This window comes from Alexandromys fortis, unplaced genomic scaffold, assembly GCF_014885135.2.
Source record: "Alexandromys fortis isolate MF-2015 unplaced genomic scaffold, M_Fortis_MF-2015_v1.1 scaffold_330, whole genome shotgun sequence".
Taxonomy (NCBI): domain Eukaryota; kingdom Metazoa; phylum Chordata; class Mammalia; order Rodentia; family Cricetidae; genus Alexandromys; species Alexandromys fortis.
In genome coordinates, this window is record NW_026068204.1 from 241976 (window position 1) to 264430 (window position 22455).

General features: G+C 48.5%; 1 protein-coding gene across 7 annotated transcripts in view; it reads left to right on the plus strand.

Moving 5' to 3' along the window:
* Positions 1-1115: 1115 nt before the first annotated feature.
* Ttll10 (tubulin tyrosine ligase like 10) overlaps positions 1116-22455 on the plus strand; it is a 49547-nt gene continuing 28207 nt past the window's right edge. For all 7 annotated transcript variants that reach the window (XR_007589776.1, XM_050130109.1, XM_050130110.1 and 4 more), the window contains exon 1: positions 1116-1462. Coding sequence is in view for 6 of the 7 variants with exons in the window: in XM_050130109.1 (XP_049986066.1) it covers positions 1278-1462 (185 nt within the window). In the remaining variant the exon portion in view is untranslated. The remainder of the gene's footprint in view (positions 1463-22455) is intronic.

Consider the following 22455-nt stretch of genomic DNA (forward strand, 5'->3'; position numbering starts at 1 on the left):
GAAGTTGGCTGTCTATGACCAATGAGAGTTCCACAATTCCATAGAAAAAAGGAAAAACTAGCAAGAGGCCGTGAGGGCATTTTCATGAAAGGGTGCCCCTGATCTTGGAACTGTCATGAATAGAGGCCCAGAATCAGTCCTTGGAGACATGAAAATAAAAGGCCGATAAAGGCTTAGATCACCCATCAATTGGTAAGGCCAAACACTGTTGCTTGTCTGGGCTGTGGGGATCATGAGCAATGTAGGCAGGAGAGTCTGAGAGACCCAACATAACAGGTCAAGCGCCCCTGCAAAGCCTTATACTAGACAGTGTCCCAGAACATGAGTTGGCAATAACTCAGAGGTCATACGGGTGCTAAGTGAGCAAGGGGAAGATGGAAGGGAAACAGGGTTAGTTGTCCATACCTGAAGCAATCCTTGCTGGGCAGTCCACAGGGAACAGAGCACAGGAGTATCAGAGCAGGCAAGCAAACCCCCTCCCAAGGTAGAACAAAGACTGTCTGAGAATCCCTGGCCTTCTGCAGCTTGGTGGATCTACACTTGTCCCAGAGGGACCCTACCCATGGACTACTTACCCATGCAAGTGGCCACAGGGACCATGGCAGCCACATGCAGTCTCCTACTTGTCTAGCTGCAAAGTCCTGAGGTCATCATAACCTTTAGACTCCCACGGGGTCACAGCAAGAGGAGCTCAGACTAATAGACGGCTCAGAGTCTTAGAGGGTGGGTAAGGCATGGCCTGGAGGCCCGATACAAGCCTGAACATTGGATAAGAAGGGAACTAACCTTCCTGGAGTAGACCCTTGAGTGTCCACTACTGAGACTGAATGTAGTGGCTGTAAAAGTTGGCTAAGGAGTGCAGAGTGGTTCTCGACAAGGCAAGTTCTGTAATACAAAGATCTTTAAAAGTCGCAGGACATCTCACCAGGTTAGGGGCCAAATGGGGTGAGTGACCACACAACCAGTAGTGCATGCAGAAATGTGTGGAGGAGGGTGTTTCCACTCCTACCAGGAAACACAAACCTATCCTGGAAAAGGGAGTTGTCCCCTACCCCCACAGTGTTCTCAGTTTTTCTTCAAGGAGAGCTGCTGCCCTTGAATCAAAAGCGGTCAGGGTTCAGCAGCCAGGGCTAGATACCAGCAGGATGTGTAAGCCCCCAGGACTGCTTTCTTCTGATCTTTTTCTGTTGTTCATTTTGCTGTTTCTTCAAGACAGGCTTTCTTCATTATTACAAGTCTCCACTTCTCAATGAAAGCCCCTTGGCATTCCTGTGTCAATGAACATTATACACAAACCCTGTTTTTTCTCAGAGCAGAAGTTAAAAATTATTCAACGCAAAATTCCTGGGCCGTGGAGCAGCAGCAGTTGTACCAGGCAAAGGTTTCCACCACATTCCGTCGGGCCAGGCTGTGATAAGACAGCCCCGCTAGCCCACAAGGCACCTGAATCCCCAAGGACCAGGTAGGACTGAGACTCCACTGGAGTCTGCGGGGGAACTGGGAACAATAACCTGTGGATTGTAGTAACTTCTGTGCTTCCGAATGGTACCAAGGCCCTGCCCTGAAAGCTTTTCTTCCTGGCCCTGTTTGTAGATGTCAGCGTGGTCCGATGTGTGTGTGGGGGGGTGTTTTTCAGGGCATGGACTCAAGTCCATGTGAGCGGATGTTCCTTCTGCAGAGGGCAATGGGGTCTTCTAGAAAGCTAAAGGCACTTCCAGTGTGATTTAGGAGTGGGGATGAAGATCAGACTGTGATCTTGGATTATTTGGAAAGAGCCTGGCTAGTTAGACAGTAAAGGATTATGTCTCTCTCACTCAAAGCCATGGTCTGAGAAAGTTTCGTAGAAAAACCATGGAATAATTCTTTAGTCCCTAGGAGAAGTTAGCGGTCTTGAAACACTTGAGGTTTGTTTTATGGATCTTAAACTTCCCGTGAGAAAAGATGGTTGTGAAGATCCTCACCTGGTCCAACAGCATCCAGCCTCTATCTGGTACCCAGAGGGGAGTGCTTATGATCTATCTACTCCACTAACCAGGTCACACACGTACTTAACCTGGCCTTTAATCACAGGATCTGCGGAAAGCTAGAGTAAGATTGGACGTCCCAGGTTTTCTCTATTAAAGTCAAAATTCAGACTAGCAGGGATCCAAAAGTCCAGGGCATAAGGAGGCCAATGAACATGGGAAATTGAACCTCGTGAGCATACGCCATAATGGGGAAACCCAGACAATATCAGCTAACAAGACAAGGTGAAGTGTAGAATGTGCAGTGTCCATTGTTAAAGAGTGGGGAAGGCGATTTAGAGACACATCCCCAGAAAAAAGAACAGTTGTTCTTGGCCAAGTTTCAGCAGGCCAAAGTCAGAGGTTATGGAAGCATTATTTCACCACTCTTGGGCCTCAGAGAGTTCACCAAAATAACTTTTACTTTCATTTTCTATTAGTATTATATGTGAATGTTGCTTGAGACAAAAATTCTGTAAGACTTAGACAAACACTTTCTCAGCCACACCCTATGCCTACCACAACTTTAGTGGGATTCACCGCCGCTTGCTCTGACAGGACTAGAAGGTGCTACCCACTGACGTCAGCTGGGTGGGAGCGTGTTTGCCTTTCTCTTACCTCCTGTCTTGGCACCGAACACTTGGGTTTTCTATCTTTCCCACACTTATTCTAGGAGTTCAGTTAAACGGTTTTGTGACAACAAGATCTGCATTCAAGGGGCCTTTGGCTCCTGATACTTGTTCTAACCTGAACCCTTGTGCTATTTCCCATAGGGTTAATAATTGCCTTTCTCTTCCTTGCTTGCTTAGTTTTAGTTTTCTCTGATCGAATTACTAATTCGTCTGCACTGGGCCTTTCTGGGGAGAATTTCAGCCTGATCCTCCTGTGCCTGGGGTGGGGCTGGCACCCTCAGATGGCCTCAGATCTTCATCCTGAGGAACCCCTTCCCTCCCTCGTCAGACTCCCTCAATCTGGAGCTCACATTTCTTGCGTTGTTCTTTGTCAAAGTGCCACAAAGTCCTTCTGTAGAAAGGATATCTTACTGTAGAAGTAAGATATAGGAAAAGTGTGGCTTTGAGGGTGCTATTCCGTAATCTTGTTAGGATGATAGTTGAGCTGGGCCATCTGTGGCTGTGAACATTCTCCTGGTGTTCTCCAGGTCCTCTGTGGACACAGGCAATGACATTTTAATCCCTGGTTTTTATATGAAACTTGGTTTTTGTTTTTTCCTCTGGAGTTTCTGGGGACTTTTCTTTTGTCAATATGGTTCTGACATTTCACAAATATGAACTTCACATGGGTTAACTCTCTCCTCCCTTCTGCTAGGTGCCCAGCAGCTCCTCCAGTTTGTAATTCTCTATGCTCAGTTTCAGGCGCTTGCATTTTCTTGGTTGTTATTTGCTCTTATTTTTTAAACATTTATTTGTTTGTTTATTTGTGAGTGCATATGTACGGGCATGCACATAAAAAGCAAAGGACCCTGTAGGAGTATGTTCTTTCCTTCCACCACACGTGTCCCAGGGACTGAATTCAGATTGTCAGTCTTGGTACCAGATGACTTATCTGGTGAGCCATCTTGCCAGCTCTGTCTGTTGGGGAGTGGGGCACCAAGTCTCACAAAGCCCAGGCTGGCCTTGAATTGAATACATAGCCAAGACTAGTCTTGAATTTGTGATCCTCCTGTCTACTTCCCAAGTGCTTGGAATGGCAGGCTCACAGCACTACACCTGGCCTAGAGGGGTTTCCGTTCCTGAAGAAACAGAGGGCCAATCTACCCCAAGGTTGTAAACCTTTGGTATCAGGGCTGATCCTATTAAGAGGAGCTCAGAATGCCTCATTTCACTTTTGTTGTGTCTGCTGACCAAAAGGAGAAAGAGCAAAGCAGTTTTTGCTGGAGATTCTAAGTGTGTAGCCTTTGCTCAGGAAATGATGAGCCATCTGGTTTATCAGCCAAGAGTTGAGTGTTTGTAGACCTCAGTGTAGAGCTTGGCTCCACCGGGTGCTCCCACAGTTGTCCTAGTAAGGTTTTCCAGGTCGGGTAAAGGTGGCCAGGCACCATGAGGACATCCCTGTAGCTTCCTATAGTGTCTGTTAGGAAGATGAGTGAGTGGCTTCAGCATTGGGTATGTCTTAGATGGAGCTGCCTCAACAGAACACCATACACTGGGGACTTAAGAAATAGTAGGCTGGCCGGGTGGTGGTGGCGCACACCTTTAATCCCAGCACTCGGGAGGCAGAGGCGCGGATCTCTGTGAGTTCGAGACCAGCCTGGTCTACAAGAGCTAGTTCCAGGACAGGCTCCAAAACCATAGAGAAACCCTATCTCGAAAAACCAAAAAAAAAAAGAAAAGAAAGAAATAGTAGGCTGTTTCCTCATAGTCCTGGGAGCTCTGAGCTGAGACCAAGACAAGGCTGTTTTCTAGGCCTCTCTTCCTGGTACATTTTCAAATGTATGCACATGGTTTTCTTTTCTGTACCTGTCTTTCTGTGGTGTTTGTGTGGATGTTCCAATCTCTCTGAGGATCCCATTCAGACTAGCCAAGGGCTGCTATGAGACCTCATCCTCCAACACACTCACATTCAGAGGTCCTGGGGCTGTGGCTAGGGCTGGTCAGTCTACTAACCCTGACGTATTCTTCCCAGTAGGCATTTCCTCATGGATGGATGTCACCTTTGCTGGCTGACCACTTCGAGACACCTGTCCAGCCTTATAGAGATCTATCTCCTCCAGTGTCCTTAGCTTTCCTGGGAAAGGAAGTCACCTCCAATCTTACATTTTAATATTTCACTCCTTCGTATGATTAAGCTATGGCCTTGAACCCAGCTACACAAAGTAGCGTGGCTAGCTGGGATATGTGTGTGTGCTAAACCGTCTTTCCAAAGATAGCAAGAGCTTTGGTGCACATACACAACTCAATCTATTAATAGTTAGCTCCTGAGTTCCTATCTGGCCTGGATGTGGCAAATTTCTTGGGGTTTGCCCCTGTGGATGGGGAAAGGTGTATCCTAGAAGGTAGAATCTGGTTTTTGTTTTATGTGTCACCCTGGCTGGTCTGTAACTCACAATGTTTACCAGGTTGTTTTGGAACTCACAGAAATCTACCTGTCAACTGGAGCTAAAGGTGTGAGCTACTGCCCCATGTTGTCTTTCTTGGAAAAGGTGTTTGATTAACCTGTTCCACTTACTGAGTACTTGACACTGATGTCAGGGAAACTAAAATGTTCTTTCAAGAAACAATGCAAATAGTGTAATGTGTGAAATGCCAGCGTCTCCTGCCCCCTGCCCTCCTTTCCAAGGTCCCAACTATTTATCTCTTCATCCCCACCCCACTGAGCACCTCAGAGCAGACCTCGGCACTGTGCCTCTTCAAACTACCTTCTGCTGTCCTGTGAGGACAATGGATTTGTCCCTCAGACACCGGAAGAGACGACCTTAAAGGGCATAACCACATAGCCCTTCAGCAGGTGCATTGCCTTCTAGGGGTCATTTGTGTGCTGGTCTAGTATTAGAGTCCCCACAAACCCTCAGTATAGCTATGTAACACAGAAACTAGAACTCCATGAAGGATCCTAGCAGAAATCAATTTCTTACAGCCAAAAGCCACGTGGAACAGATACAGGAAAGACCCCAAGGTCCCCCACAGGTGCCTAAAACCAGACCACATAGAGTACTTGGAGGGAAGGAAACATCCAAAGAGGTCCTCTTGAGAGGCAGTGTTCTGACAGAACCAGCTCCAGGAAGGAATGTTAGAGCTGGATGGTGAATGAAGGCAAGGTGAAGGGAGCATTGGGTGGGAAGGGGTCTTCTGAGACTTGGGAGAACAGGATGGAGGGTGGGAGTCTGCTTTACTAGTCTATGGTTGGTGATAACTGTAGCTGGAATCTTTACTGCAGAACTTTTAGCTGATCAGTGTAACAGAAGCCTTCTCTCTGAATGAGTCCCTGAAGCCCCGAGGCCTTGGGTCATCCAAGAGTCTGAGCCCAGGTCAGAGAGCAGGTTATTCCTATCTAGTCACTGCTACCTTGGACTCCTCTCCTGCCTCATCCTTACCTAGCCCTAGGTTATCTGAGAAGCCCCCAGATCCTCCTGCTCTTGTCACTGGGGGGGAGGGGTTGGGGGTGTCCAATTTCCCAGGATCTATCCATGCACAGTCTTGCTCAGTCGTCTTGATTGACTGTGATTCTTACTTCATAAATGTTATAGGAGGCTGCTTACTGGTTCCTGGCTGCCCAACCCCAAAATAATCACACAGAAACTATATTATTTAAAACACTGCTTGGCCCATTAGCTCTAGCTTCTTATGGGCGCTCTCTCTCTTTTTTTTTTTTTTTTTTTTTTTTTTTTTTTTCAAGACAGGGTTTCTCTGTGGTTTTGTTTTTTTTTAAACAGTTTTTTTATATTTATTTATTTGTTTGTTTGTTTTTTATTATGTATACAATAGTCTGTCTGCGTGTATGCCTGCAGTCCAGAAGAGGACACCAGACCTTATTACAGATGGTTGTGAGCCACCATGTGGTTGCTGGGAATTGAACTCAGGACCTTTGAAAGAGCAGGCAATGCTCTTAACCGTTGAGCCATCTCTCCAGCCCTTCTCTGTGGTTTTGGAGCCTGTCCTGGAACTAGCTCTTGTAGACCAGGCTGGTCTCGAACTCACAGAGATCCGCCTGCCTCTGCCTCCCGAGTGCTGGGATTAAAGGCGTGCGCCACCACCGCCTGCCCGGCTATTGGCTAACTCTTACATCTTAATTTAACCCATTTCTATTCATCTGTGTATCATCATGTGGCTGTGGCATACTGGCTAAAGTTCCGGCATCTGTGTCCGGCAGGGCCACATGGCTTCTCTCTGACTCTACCCTTCTTTCAGCGTTACAGTCTGTCTTCCCCGCCTACCTAAGATCTGCCCTGCTATAGGTCCAAAGCAGTTTCGTTATTCATTAATGGTAATCACAGCGTACAGAGGGAAATCCCACATCACATAAAGCCTGAACAAGTTTGTGTGGGTGCAATGCCCTGAATTCTGTGTCTTTCTGTTCCTTGTTCCATGTTATTACCCTGGGTCACCTTGCTACACCTCCAGCTCCTTCCAAATCAGCAGCAGCAAGGTAGCATATGAAGCTACCATCCACTCATAGAGAAGACACCCATGACATAGGTTCCCATAAGGCCCTGGAGGAAGCCAGACGGTGGTGGCGCAAGCCTTTAATCCTAGCACTTGGAAAGCAGAGACAGGCAGATCTGTATGAGTTCAAGGCCAGCCTGGTCTACAAAACAAGTTCCAGGACAGGCTCCAAAGCTACAGAGAAATCCTGTCTTAAGGGGAAAAAATACCCAGGAGGAAGTGACTGGCTTTTTGGAGTTCTTCTTAAATCAATGGCTTCATTCCCCTGACTGACCTGTATCTTAGCTTCAAATGACTTCCGTCTCTATTACTGATACCATCAAGTCATCTACTTGGTGGTCCTCCCTCCCAAAGTGGGTGTCCCCACAAGAGCCTCTACCCTCCCAAGGTCATTTTCTCTCCCCATGACTGTTCTGCTAACTAGGCCAGAGGTTGCTGGCATTCTGAGGTGCTAAGTGCTTTGGACCTGGATTACATACACACATACACATATATCCATTTCCTGGACAGGACCAGGAGGTCTTACCACCTCCCCAGGGAGTAGGGGTCGGGGTGGTCCCAAGAGTGCTGACAGATCACAGATTTCCACAGTGCAGGTTCTTATACTAGGCTCTTCTTGATCGGACACTGTCGATGTCTCATGCGTCAGAGCCTTCTGGAATTCTAACCGTGAAATGTGGGGTTACTGGTTATTTTTCATCCCTATCCATACCTTTTCTGTTGGCAGCTTTCATCCAGGTGAACACTGCACAAGGACCAGATTTCTCAAAGCCCTGGCTTCTAGAAATTTGGGGCTTATATTAAAAAAAAAAAAATCCTATCCTTTTGTTGTTGTTTTTGTTTCATTTTATTTCGGCATTGCTAGGGACTGAGCTCAATGCGAGGCAAGCACTCTACCATAACCCCGGCCCTCAGTTTTGAATTTTGAAATTAAAAATTATTTCCTCCATCCAGAGGTCTGAGCCCAGGTCAGAGAGCGGGTCCTAGTGTTGTGTATGTGGCCTCTGGCTGTCTGATGATGCTGATGCCCGATACAGAGAGCCAGCAAGGCCAAGGGGAGCCAGTTGTCCACCAGTCTCTAGCACCCTGGGGGACCCGTGGGGGTGAGGGGCTGCTCAACCCTCTGCCTGTGGTGTAGAGCAGGTTTCAAAGGCTGAGCAAACTCTAAGAATCCTAGTGGGGTAGACTGCTTGCAGACTCATGAGGGACTTAGCCAGGATGTCTGTCCAATGACCTTGTCTTGGGGAGACCCTCAAAGTTCACACCAGAAGGATAGGCTAGGGCTGATGGGTTTTAGGAGAAAGCAGAAGCTACTGTGTGCAAGGTCAGAGAGCATGGGAGGTCAAGGGTATTCTGACTGAAGGGGAGAAGGGTTTTAAAAGTCTGGAACTAAGCGGGGGGGATGGGAGAATCTATCTGCAACCAAGTACCTGATGGCTCAGCTCATCCTGTCACTCTTTGGACAGAAAAAAGGAAAAAAAAAAAAAAAAAACACCAAGGTGGGTGGGTGGGGATGGAGGGCAGGCTGAGCAGAGAGCAGGTGGTCTCCCAGGCCTTAGCCGGGTCTGAAACTAGGACTAATGAAAGAGGCCCCAGGACTGGAAGGGGGCGGGGCTGGTTGATACACACAGAAACCTGCGCGGAAAAAGTAGGGTCTTGAGTAATGAATATTAAAATTCTCTAAGGTGAGAGGGCAAAGAGCGCCAGTTGTTGGGTCAGGCGCCTGCGTGGCTGAAGGATCTGGCCACTCCCTGGGGTGGATTCTTATTTTGGTTGCACTCACTCAATCCAGTTCGCCTTCATTTGTCCGAGTTAATTGGACACAGGTGGGGATCTCAAGCAAACAAAGGCGCGGTCTCCTGGCTACGGAACCCTTACTCGCTGGCGCGGGCAGAAGCTGGTTAGCAGCCAGGAGACAGTCTAGAAACCCACCAGTGCTCGGCCAAGACTTGGCCACTCCCCATCTGTGGAGACCCCACAACCCTGTGCACAACAGTGAAAGAGCAGGCAATTGAGCGTGGGGCCGGAAGGGGTAGGGTGGCTAGCGGCCCCGGGCCTCCTTATTCGGTCAGGGTGCACCTGTTCAAGCCTCCCTAGCCCCGCCCAATCCTTGGTTTGCTGCTGATATGGGTGGGGGTGCTCGGGAGCGCGGTCGCCTTCCGCTCCTCTGAGTTTAGTTCGAGTTGGCTGGGAGCCACCTTCGCAGGAGGAAACCAGAAACGCCAGGTGCGCCCGACCAGACTGCCCCACCTGCGGGCCTTGGGCTGGTCTCTGTTAGGGGCCAGCCCTGGAGGGAGGGGCCGCGTTCTCTTTGGTGCACAGTGACCCTCACAAAGGTCTTCAGAGCACGGGGCCCTGTTGGGAAAGAATAGAGACTAGCTAGGGGTCTTGGATTCCCGGCAGAAACAAGTGGCTGCCCTCCCGGAATTTGGAAGCCAAGCAAGACCCTCTGGTGGTTCTGAAGTCACCTCAACCCTAGAAGAAGTTACTGGGCACACTCACCAGTGGACTCACCCTTGCTGCACTCTGGTTCCCAAGGGTACAGCCCTCCCAGCTTCTCGGACAGTCGGTCTGGACTACTGAGCTATTGTGGGGACTCCCCAAACAGAGGAAAAGGTTTGGGGGTGTCTTCAACCCCACTTCACCTTCCTCATGGCACACCCTTAGAGTGGTACCGCCTGTTTCTGCCACCCTTCAGGAGTGAGAGTCGCCCCAACTAGCTCCTGGCCTGAAGAAAGGAGGGGCTCATGATGGGGGTCCCTGCCCTCAAGGGAACAGAAAGGCAGGCTCCCTTTTCTGGGGACTCCTCCTGTCCTTTTCCTGTTCTGGCCATTAGCCACCGGGTTCTTCCTGCACATGTTCACAGAACACATGTACACTTGCATACATAATCATGCATACCCAGACATAAACACCCTCCCTATGGCGAGTGTGTACGTGATCTGCAGTCTGAGTCAAGTGATATCACTTTAAAAACTCTCTGTCTCAGCACAGGTTCTCACAACTCACTTCCTGGTGCACCCTCCTTTGTGGGCTTTCTGCCTCCTGCTGGCCTAGGGCAAAGTCCTAGGAGCTCAGGAAAGGGCTAGGACAGCCACACAAACAAAAATCCAGGGGACAAGACTTTGTTTTCCTGTGATCCCTACAGGTCTGGGGGCCTCTTGGCCTGCCACTGACCTGTTCCAGTTGGAGGATTTGCCAATGTTTTTATTTCACCAGCTCTGCTTTCTTTAACATGAGCTGGCAGGCTAGTGGAAACCCCTGGCAAGGCCCCATTCCTCCAGGAAACCCTCCAAGATTGCTTTCTGTATACCCAGGCAGTGAATATTAGCAATTTTATTCATTCCTGAGGACACAGAACTAGAGCAGGGATAGGATGAGGAGTGGGAGGTCAGCAAGAAGCTGCTGGAGGCCTTGGACATAAATGCTGCAGCTGTGCATGTAGAAAGCCCTTTCCAGCCATCCAGGGCTACTCAGAAAAACCCTGTCTCGGGGAGCGGAGGAAGCTGGGGGAGCCCTTCCAGGAACACAGAAAGGGTGGCCTCCTTACCTATAGCCAGCTCTCTGATATGTAGATGTGGTTTCCAGGGTCTATGGAATGTGGAAAACTTTGCAGCAATTCAAAGGAAGATCTTTTATCCTAACAGATTGTGTTCTCCCTGAGCCCTAGTTGGAATGGCCGTGTCCTTCTGGGTGCACAGGAACCCTCACAAAGATCTTCAGAGCGTGTGACCCTGTTGGGGACCGGTAGAGACTAGCTAGGGGCCTTGGATCCCCAGCAGGAGCAAGGGATAGCCTTCCCGGAATTTAGAACAAGCACCTGTTGGTTCTGAAGTCATCTCAACCCTAGAAGCAATTTCTGGGCATAGGGTGGTGCTTTACCAGTAGACTCCCCCTCATTTCACGGTGGCTCCCATGGGTGGGGCCCAAAACCCTCCCAGCTTACTGTTTAGTTGGCTTGATCAGATCACTGAACTATTGTAGGGACTCCCAGGCAGAGGAAAAGGCGTCTAGTTCTGGGCTTTTTAGTGTTGAAATGTCTTCTGTAGGAGCTGGGGATGAAGACCAGTGCTAGAAATTCTTGAAAAGCCCTAGGCCCTGGGTTCTGTTCCCACACCCAAAGACATCCTCTGCTGTTAGTACATGATGACATTGTTTGTTTGGTATGTATAGTGTGATGTGTGTACATGTGTGTGTGAGCATATGAAAGCCAGAGGCTGACATTGGATCTCTTCAATTTCACTCTCAACAAACATCATAGTCTCACCCATTTAACTAAGCTGGTGATCTCCAGGGATTCTCTTGTTTCTACCTCCCCCAGCCATGGGATTACAAACACATGCCTCAGTACCCAGCTTGTACGTGGGTACTGGGAATCTGTCATCACAGTCATGTGGCAAACACTTTATTGAGCCATCTCCCCAGTACTGATGATTGCGTTTGTAATGTGTTTTCTAGCAAATAAATAATGCCAGTTCAAATCCAGAAATAGCTGAGCGTTGTGGCACCTGCCTTTAATGCCATTGATCCCAGCATTTGAGAGTCAGAAACAAGACTATCTCTGTCAATTCCAGGGCAGCCTGGTCTATATAGTAAGTTCAAGGCCAACTGGGGCTACATAGTAAGACCCTGTCTCAAAACAAAACAATAACCACAACAAAAATCCAGAAGCAGTAAGTTTGTGTCTCAGTTTTAGACAGCTTGCAAGCTCACATGCTCTCCCCCACCACATATGTGTGTGTGTTGTTGTTGTTTGGTGGTGTGTACCAAACTAAGGGTTTTGCATATGTTAGGCAGGTGGCAGGCTCTTTGATGCACAACTACACCCTCAATTCCAGGTCTGTGGTTTCGAGAGAAAGGGCAAACAGCAGTTTAAACTGTGTTCAATGTAAGGTAGTGAGCAACAGACACCTGGAGGGCAAGAGGAAGCCCTGCCTCAGTCTCCGGATCAGAAACTTATTTGCTCTGTTTTGAGGTGTGTCTCATTTCTGTTCCCAGCTGGTACAATCATAGACCATCTTTGATCTGAGCCATCCTGCTGGGCAAGGTTTATCAAAGCCTTGTTTAGAAATTAGTGTTAGTTTACCTGAGCTAATGGGAGTTCACCAGCTCCAGCTGGACAGGGAAGGAACCAGCATAGGACCAAACTAGTCCCTCTGAATGTGGGTGACAGTTGCATGACTGGGGCAGACTGAGGGGCCACTGGCAGTGGCACCAGGATTTGTCCCTACTGCTTGTATTGGCTTTTTGGGAACCCATTCTCTTTGGACGGACACCTTACTCAGCCTCGATAGAGTTGGACCTTCCCCAAAGCAATGTGCCTTACCCTCTCTGAGGAGTGGATTGGGGTAGGGTAGGGGAGAAAGTGGAGGAAATGGGAAGAGGAGAGGGAGTGGGGACTGGGATTGGTTTGTAAAATGAAAAAAAGATAGTTTTCTTTTTAAAAAAAATAAAAGAAAAAAAGAAATTTGTGTTAAAGGGACATTTTAACTTTGGACACCTGCTGCTTAAATTGCTCAGAGTAGCTTTTTGCTTCTTACTCCCCACCTTACCTAGGCATTTCTCTTAGAAAAGGAAGAAGAAAGGAGAAAAGTATGGGTACCCCAAATGGCCCTTCTAGAAGCCTATATATGGGTGTTTTCTTGGTACAGATGCTGTGACCTTTTAATACAGTTCCTCGTGTTGTAGTGACCCCTAACCATAAAATTATTTTCATTGCTACTTCATAACTGTAATTTTGCTACTGTTATGAATCGTAATGTAGACATCTGTGCTTTCCAATGGTCTTAGGCAACCCCTGTGGAAGGGTTGTTCAACCTCAAAGGGGTTGAGACCCATGGGCTGAGAGCCAGGGCCCTAGAACAAACTTAGTTTTACCCTGGGTCCAGTCTACTCTATTAAAGAAGATGCTTTAAGACCCCACCACATGCTCCCTCCAGGGAACCTTCCATGGCACACCTCAGAATTGTCTCTACTGACTGCTGAGCTCTGTGAACCCCGAGTTCCTCCTTAGACACTGAGCCCTTCCTGAACAGGTATGTGTTGTAATAAGGAGGGCTGCTTGTTTCATTCCCAGCTGCTCAGCCTCGAAATAATCACACAGAAACCATATTATTTAAATCACAGCTTGGCCCATTAGCTCTAGCTTCTTATTGGCTAACACATATCTTAATTTAACCCATTTCTAGTAATCTGTGTTTACAGCCACGTGGCTGTGGCTTACCAGCTAAAGTTCCCAGTGTCTGTCTCTGGCAGGGCTACATGGCTTCTCCCTAACTCCATCTCCTCTCTCCCAGCATTCAGTTTACTTTTCCCGCCTATCTACCCTATCAGGCAAACCAGTTTCTTTATTAACCAATTCATAGCATACAGAGGGGAATCCCACATCAGGTATGGTTTTTACTTTCAAGTGGTAGGTGGCTATTCCAGGCTCTGCAAGGCATCCTGGGGAGAAGAGCACAGAAAATACCACTTTGTGAAGATGATAAAGCCTGTGGGTCAGCAAGTGGACCCATCACTATCTTGTGCCTTTCATAATTCTGTTTCTCCTTCTCTGTCATCATTTAACAATAAAAGGAAGCAGCAAGCTAAAGCTAATGAGTAGGCACCCTACATATATACAGGTGTGGCTGCCTTTGTACAAACACAAGAATGTATGTCTTCATATTTGCCAGTATGTACACAGTCATGTTCTCAGCACATACACACGTTCCGCCACAAACCTGTTTGCACACCCGAGTGCCTGCCTTCATGCAAACATCTACACATGTGTAGCTATATGCTTGCCAGAACGTACACAGCCATGTTCATATGCTCAAATGTGCACACCTTCTCACACAAGCCTGTTTGCACATACATGTGCAGCTTCCTTCCTGCTGCTGGGTACTTACTGTCCCAGGATGCCAGACGTTCCAGAGGGACAAGAAATCCATATGATCATGGGTATGCAGGACCTCGAGAAGTCACTGAGAGAGTGGCCAGATTTATGGAACCATGATTAGCACTTGAGGAAAGTCTAGGGATCTTTAGGATGAGATATGAGGGAAATCTAGTGCATGGGTCCCTGAGCTAGGGTGCAGTCATGTTCAGAGAGGTAGAGTCATGGAACCCAATTCCACATTGTTCTGTGCGGCACCATTACCAGTAATGGGCAGTTAGGTTAGCATCTGCCCCTTTTCACAGGAGTCCTGGAGGTGGGACAGATGTCTTATTTTTGTGGCATCTGACAGGAGAAAAGACTAGGATACCTGTCACTATGAGTAAACCCTCCTGGCTCATATCAGACCAGAGTTCCACGTCCCCTTAGGGACAGCCTGCTCTGTTATGGCCTGAACTTAGGAGGAGAGATGGTCCCTGGGGTCTAATCTAGCCAAGACCCTGAATTGTTGTGGCCCCCTCCAGGAAAATCATTTCCCTGCCCCTGGCTATGTTCTCTCCAACTTCTTTTTTCTACAGCAACAACAGGAGTCAACTTGCTCCCCTTGCAATTGAGGGTCTAGGACACACTCTTGCCTCTGAGTGCCTGCTCTCTCCATTCTTGAGAGCTGTCTCTACTACTTCCCCTGGGGTGCACACCAGGCTGCCATGACTTGGACCCCATGTTCTATCTTTCTTATGTCTTCAAACTTCAAAATGAGACTTCTTCCACCAGGTGACTGTAAAGTCACTGCCTCTTCCTGTTTTTTCTCTCTATTGGACTCATAATCCAATGCCCAACATTCACACATAGTTTGAAAAAAGGTGGCCTCATGATAGGGGGGTCAGAGGGTCCTTCTCTCCACACACACTGGTTTCTCCAGATTCTTCCCCAACATTATCTTGCTGTTTGGAGACACAGTTCTGCTGTCATTAAAACATGTATCACAAGGCTGGCCTAGGATCTCTCATTACCAGATGGCTCTGATTCCGTTAAACTTTGGGGTTTCCTATGGAACCTTCCTCTTGGCCTTCCCAGACCATAGGATAAAGCATGAGCAGGCACAGGTCTTCCTGGACAAGAAAGGCCCATGGGATGAAAAAAACAGTAGCAAGAACTATCTACACTTTTACTGTAGGAAGATGAGAATCGCAGGGGGTTCAGGGTCCCCTGGCTAGACACAAAAAGCCTTAATTGTATGTACTGTGACCTGTTCCTAGGACAGACTCAGCCCATAGAGATAGAGCTGAAAAGTGTTGAGGCTGAGGGACACAAGGTGTTTTTCCTGGGTGATTAAAATGCCCTAGAAGTAGATCTGGTTGTTACTGAAATGCTATGAATGTAGAAGTGTAATGAATTGTCCCCCTAAAATGGTTAATCTTATGTCATGTGAATTTGACCCCAATTAGAGACAAACTCTACTGCAAAACACCGAAACTCATCTCCCACCCCACAGGTCTCAGTCTGGGATCTAGGTGCAGTATGAAACCCCTCAAGCACCTGGCTCAAGTTCCCACACCAACAGTTTTTGCTGGCTAAGTTGCTTCAACTCTAAACCCTAGCCCTCCACCCAACCCTATCATCCTAGGCCTGATTCCTGTGCTTGTCTGAGTAGTTGGCAGAGCAAAGCAGTCTTTTGTCTGAGAGTAGGAAGCCAGTGAGTGCCCACTCTGCTCTTGCACTCTGAAAAACAAGCCTTCTTGGTGCTGGGGAGTTGCAGCCCCTGAGCACAATTAGACACCAAAAGCAAATGTGGAAAATGGGTGGTGGTTTTCTAACTCCGCCCATCCCTGGAGGTCTGGGTCTCTGTCTCCATGACACTTTCCTCAGGAGACCAATTACCAGCTGGAGACCCAGAGGTCTTGTTAAGAATCCAGAATTGTTGGGGGTAGGGGTGGGGAGTGGGGGATGGACCACAATCAAGTTAGAAAAAATGACTGATTTAAGGCTCTGGGTAGCTGGGTGCCTGAAGGAACTGAGGGGCCTCACTCGGTCCACTGCCAGGAGCAAGGGGCCCAAAGGTGGGCAAAATAATTTGTATGAGAGCCTTCCTTCTGCTTGGCCATACCCCGCAGTGGCCTCCTTTCTGTGCTGGGGTTGCATCAGACATTGCCCTAGGGGCCGAGCTGTGGCACCTGAGGCTTAGGGAGTGCTGGTCTAGCTCTGTCACCAGGCACAGGGCTTTGGCTTTAAGTTGGGGCACCTGCTTAGTTTCCCCAGCTTGGCTACAGGAGGAGGCCTCAGCCTCTGGGGCTTGGGACCCTGCCTCCTGTGGGGTTTCTGGATGGTTCTGCCTCCCTCCTTTGCAACGCGATTTGAAAAGAGAGTTATAACGCAAAGCAGAGTTACTCTGGCTTCTCTGTCAGGTCTTCCAAAGCTCACACAACAGGAACTAGTGTCCTTCATCTACCTGTACTAGCCCTTACATCTGCTCCACCAGGGATCTGACTATAAAAAAAACCCTCCCTATACCGTCACAGGGATACCTTAGCTTCTGCTCAGCCTGGGCCTCCAGAAACCCCTCCCCTACTCTACTCCAGGAGTGTATCGACTCCAAGGGTACCTGGCACTTCTAGGCCCTGCCTCCCTCTTCCTCAGAAGTCATCCACCATGCTGAGCCACACCCTCTAGGCTAGTGCCTCAGATTTTCCCAGATCCTGACCCATGAGAGAAGACGTCTTTACTCCTCTGGAAATGAAGACAGGCATGACCCATGGTGACTGACCTACCTGACCTCAGTTTGACTCCTGTCTGACCTCAGTGAGGCCTCACATGCCCCATGTTGTACCAATTACCTAGGACCTTGAATAAATATTCTGATCTGTACCTACAGCCTGCAGAAGCACCAAGGCAGAGTACTTCAAAGGCATAAGGAGAATGGTGGAGGTGCTGGGACAGGGGTAGTACGGAGGGGAGGAATGGTTAGAGGGTAGGCCAGAAGAGCAGTTAAGTGCCAAGAGTTGCTGCATTCCTGCCATCTTCAATAAGGACCCAGAACTTCAGTAGGCTTGGGTAAAAGTATCAGTGTGAATTCAGGAGCCTAGGAGTCCAGCAGAAGGATAGGCCAAGGTGTCCATTGCCCTCAACTAGTTAGTGCCTTGGGTACCTCCTGAGAGTTTGTAACTGGAACTGCCCTGGTTCTTTCTCCAGGAAGTCAGCAGATCTCTGCTGCAGACATTTGACATAGGGTGTTAGGAGTCAGTGTGGCCACTGGGAAGCCATACAAAGAAAAGCAGGTACCAGGAGGCTCTATGCCCCAGCTAAGCAAGGCTTCCTGTTGACTCAGAGCAGTAGGGCTGAGGGTAGTGAGGGCTAGCATACTGGCCTCCCTCCCTAAGCCTGGAGGGTCTCCTTGCAGGCCATAGTGTCCCATAGGACTGCCTGCCCACAGAAAGAGACCCCTATTATCAATTGGTTGGCTCTAACCTGGGCTCAAGAACCCATACCTTTCTCCTGAATGTAAGAATTTTCAAATTAGATGCTAATGCTGGTTCCAGGTGCTGCTTTTAGACGCAAATCTGCTCCCTGTACCGATGTTGTGCCCTGGCAAAACTTGGGTTTGAGGTAGAGCCAGAGGTGGGTGGGGAAAGCCAGACTTCAACAGCTGTGTCTGGATTCTCTGCAATGCTAAGTGTGGCAGTGCTACTGGAGTAGAAACACCAGGAGATACAATGTTTAGCACTCCCCATGGGTATACAGAGCTAGCTTTTCTGTATACTGATTGACACTGGCCAGATTTGCCCACAGGACCTGGCCTCAGAAGTAAGAAAGGTCTCCTCTTCCAGCTCTGATCAAAGCCTGAACAGCTCCCTACACTCTCAGGAGAAGTCTCAGCATCAAGGCTATTTATTTGCATTTATTTATTTATGATTTTTTTTTTTTTTAGATAAGAAGGTTTCAGGCCAGGCGGTGGTGGCACACGCCTTTAATCCCAGCCCTCGGGAGGCAGAGGCAGGCGGATCTCTAAGAGTTCGAGGCCAGCCTGGTCTACAAGAGCTAGTTCCAGGACAGACTCAAAGCAACACACAGAGAAATCCTGTCTCAAAAAAACAAAACAAACAAAAAAAAGAAAGAAAGTAGATAAGAAGGTTTCAATATTTTGCCCAAGCTGGTGCCCAGCTCTTTGGTTCAAGGCATTCCACTGCCTCGGCTTCCTGAACATCTTGGTATATAAGCATGCACAACCACATCCAGCTCAAAGCCGCTTTTTGTTGTTGTGTTTCATTTTGAGGCCAAACTAACATCAAACTCACTCTCCTCGGTGCTAAGACTACAGACCAATAAGTCAGGCATGGCAGTACACAGCTGTAATCCTAGTATTTTATAGGTGGAGGCAGGGAGATCAAGAGTTCAAAGTCATCCTTAGCTACTTCCAGAGAGCAAGGTTGGTTTGAACTAGACGAGATCCTGTCTCAAGATAAATAAAGCAAAAAGCAAAATCAAAGCCAATAAACCTTGAATATGTTGTTGTTTTTCACAGCAACTTAGAGACGGGATCTGGTACGTGTCCCAGGTGAATTCAAAGCTGATAGGGATCCCAGCACTCGGGAGGCAGAGGCAGGCGGATCTCTGTGAGTTCGAGACCAGCCTGGTCTACGAGAGCTAGTTCCAGAACAGGCTCCAAAGCTACAGAGAAACCCTGTCTTGAAAAACAAACAAACAAACAAACAAACAAACAAAACCTGACACGGGTCCACCCGGAAGTAAACTGAGTTGTAGGAATCATTCTCTTTGGTGGGACCTTCTCTGAGTTGTACCTTCGTGAGCACTCCTCCCAGGCTCCAATTTCTTAGTCCCCCCTTGACTCCTGGCTACTCCAAATTAGCACAGAGCCCAGCCTGGCCTGGACCCATCTTGGGCCATGCACATAACCGCTCTGTAAGTACCACTTGAATTTAGGATGAAACTCAGTAGGAGGTCAAGAAACCCTGGAGGTCAGAGGCAGAAGGGTGGGATCAGATAGAGGTCAAGCTCTGAGCAGGGATCCACGAGCCAGACCCAAATAGGAAGTGGCCCTGCCTATCCACTTCCCCTCCCTTCCCAGAGTCTGACCCTCCTTCACAAAGTCTACCCAAAGCTCTTCTGTGGAGGTCATCAGCTCTCAACGTGGCAATCCTGCTGAGTAATCACCCTAGCATCTTCTCTCACTCAACAGAACGGCAACTTGACCTCCAACTGCTCAGAGACACCTTCATAGGGGCCACCACTCCCATTCCTCTATCAGACTCCACATCCTCAGATTTGTGCCTCCAGAAGTCTAGCTAACCTAAGGTGAGGAGTTAGGAGGGGAGGAGGCTGAACTGAAGCCTGCTGAGACTGATTTGCCTCAGATTTCCATAGCTGTCTTGGTTCCACCAGCTGGGATTTCTCTACCCAGCTCCTCTTCTATTCCAAGCCCCAGAGAGTCAGCCTCCCTGAAGGTCTGTTTCTTGCAAGTATGTTTCAGGTGCCGTGGGTCAGTTGAGCTTCAGGGCTGCTTGCTCAGAGTGATTACTAAGAGCCCATGATGCCAAGATCCCTGGAATTTTATATGAAGGGTCCTTGAGTTTCACTGAGTTTGGTATAGAGTTTGCTATAAAGAGTTTAGTCCAGAGGCATCTTGGATCCCAAACTTCACACTCATGTTCAAGAACCTAGCTGACTGACTGTGATGTCATCAATACCAGGCACTGAAGGACACACTAAAACACCATCTGAAAGCTGGTCCCTGTGCAGGGGAAAATAGTTCAACAGCAAATCCCTTTTTAAAAAAAGGATGTGTTTATTTTTAGTCTGTGTTTATGTGTCTGCTTGTTTGTATGTCTACCATGTATGAGCAGGTACCCAAGGAGGCCAGGAGAAGGCTCTCTTTCTTCAGCTCTCCAGATCCCATAGTTTCTTCTGTCTTCCTTGCAGAGCCATTACCTGCTTCCCAACCAAATTCTGGGATCCTTTACAGTACAGTAGATCGTGAATTGACCTCAGTTCCTACCATCCATAGGAACCATCCAATGTGCAGCCTACCAATCACCAGAACACTCCACATGGACCTCCTTTGCCCCATCAGAACCCACAGGAAGTCTGAGCTGAGATCTCTCAGCTGCCAGGCCAAGGGTGCCTAGATTTCCTCTTTCTGTGGTACTGGCATCCCAATGCAAATTATCTCCCATGGGGAGGCTTAGGGAAGCTGTGCGCCTGTGGCCAAGTGGACATCAGAAGCTGATAGGCTGGACTGAGAAGTCTGGATAGCTGACCATAGGCTGGGCCCCTGGAAAGCCAGACGGAGTTATGGAGAATTAAAGTGGATTTAAATGAACAACTGAGAAGAAATAAGTATACAGTCTTGTGTCAGGCAAATGCAGCAGAAGGCTATGTCTAAGTAAATGTAGGGTTTCATCCTGTAGGTTCTGGGTTTTCTAATCATAATTTCCTAAGATTTCAAATGATGCTATGGCCGGGCGGTGGTGGCGCACGCCTTTAATCCCAGCACTCGGGAGGCAGAGGCAGGCGGATCTCTGTGAGTTCGAGACCAGCCTGGTCTACAGAGCTAGTTCCAGGACAGGCTCCAAAGCCACAGAGAAACCCTGTCTCGAAAAACAAAAAAAAAAAAAAAAAAAAAAAAAATCAAATGATGCTATGGTTAGTATCACAACCCTCAGGGCGACCTGGAGAAGGCACAGGAGAGTAGAAGTCTCAGACCGAGACGGTAGCCATGTCAAGGCTGAGACAGACTGCAGGGCCTGGTTCAGTATCAACAGACTCTGTTTTGATCCTTGGACTGGCCCTGAAGCATGGATCACCAGAGGCAGAGGGAGGTAGCTCAAGATTTACTCAGGAGAGCAGGTGGGGACCCTTGCTCTTGGCTCCTCTGTTCTGTATCAAGCCTAAGACCACATGATATGCATGTTCTAAGATGACTCAGCAGGGCTGTGTAGGGACCTTGTGTTAACAGGATGACCTCTTTGGCTTAAACCTTCATGCCCTGTATTTTCCATGGTCAAAGGGTCTATGGGCCCTTGAGTGGATGGACAGAGCAGCAGGAGACAAATGCATGGATAAAAAGATTAACAAAGGCAGGTCCTCTATGCAGCATCTGTGACTGGGCCACTTCCCAGGTATGTTCACCTGTTAGTTCCTAACTCTTAGGAAAGAGCAGCATGTTGAGAAGGAAACACCACATTCCCTAGAGCAATAGGAAAGCTCAGAGGCCCCCTCCCCCATGAGGCAGAGGGCCAGAGACTGAGGTAACAGAGTTGGATCCACCTGGGTTAAGCTCCATGGTACAGGGTGCTGGCTTTAAGAGAGGCCCTACTTAGGGTTAGTCGGGTAATTCTTAGCACCCACACATATCTGCCCCAGGTGTTGGTGTGCAAGTTAGAAGAGCCAAAAGTCAGTGGGACGGTTTCTGGCTCACAAGGAAGAGAAGCCAGAAATGGACAAGCTGGCAGCTGTCTCTGAGCACATGACAGTCAGGGAACCTTGGAGCCTGTCCTGCCTGAGAGAATCCTAGCCTGAATGGAGACTCCGGGGCCTTCCTTTTCCCTGCCAGGTTGTCCCAAAGGGAAGGTGAGCCCCCAGCAGGACTTGGGACCCCTCCTCAGCTTGTTCTGGGTGCTGGCAAGGCTGGCAAACATACAGGAAGTAGCCTGACTGCCGGCACAATAGGCCTTTGTTGTGTCTGCCCCACCCAAGGAGGCCTCAGCCGGGCCAGGGCTGAGGGACTGGGGGCTGGGTTCCCTCAGGCCAACTCCACCACCAGTCAGTCACTGATGTGGGGGCCACAAAGGGGGAGCAGCCATGCCTCCCAGATCCCTAGAGAGCTTCCTTAAATACTCCCAACCTTTATCCCTCTCCTGCTGCCATAGTAACGGTGCCCTGCCCAGCAGGTGGGCCAGACAGAACCTTTGTCATGTTTCACAGAGATTCTGACACCCAGTGCAGCTGGCATAAGACTGGCCTGGTGTGTTGTATGGAATGGCTCAACTAACTAGCTAGGCCGCAGTAGCTCTGCCCATTGTACCCCACATCCACTGACCTCCTCAATAGGAGGAAATACACAGAAAGAGAACTCTACTGAGTCTGAGACCTGCCCTGAGAGACTTGGGGCAGACGTGAGTCCCAGGCCTTCCTCCCTATGCTTTTTCACATGGCACACGGTGGATCCTGCTACAGCACAGACTGCCCATCCATTCAGGTGCTCAGAGCTGGCCATCAACACCTAGGCATCAGCAAGGTAGTAGGACCATTTTTTTTTTAAGATGGGAAAAAGATAGACGGCCTTAGCTTACTGGATTCTCCCACAATGCTAGATCTGAATATTGATGATCACCCTTGGCTCCATCATTTCAAGTAGGAAGCTCTGCAGTGGGATGTCCTGAGATGATCAGTTTTTTTTTTTTTTTTTTTTTTTTTTTTTTTTTTTTTTTTTTTTTTTTTN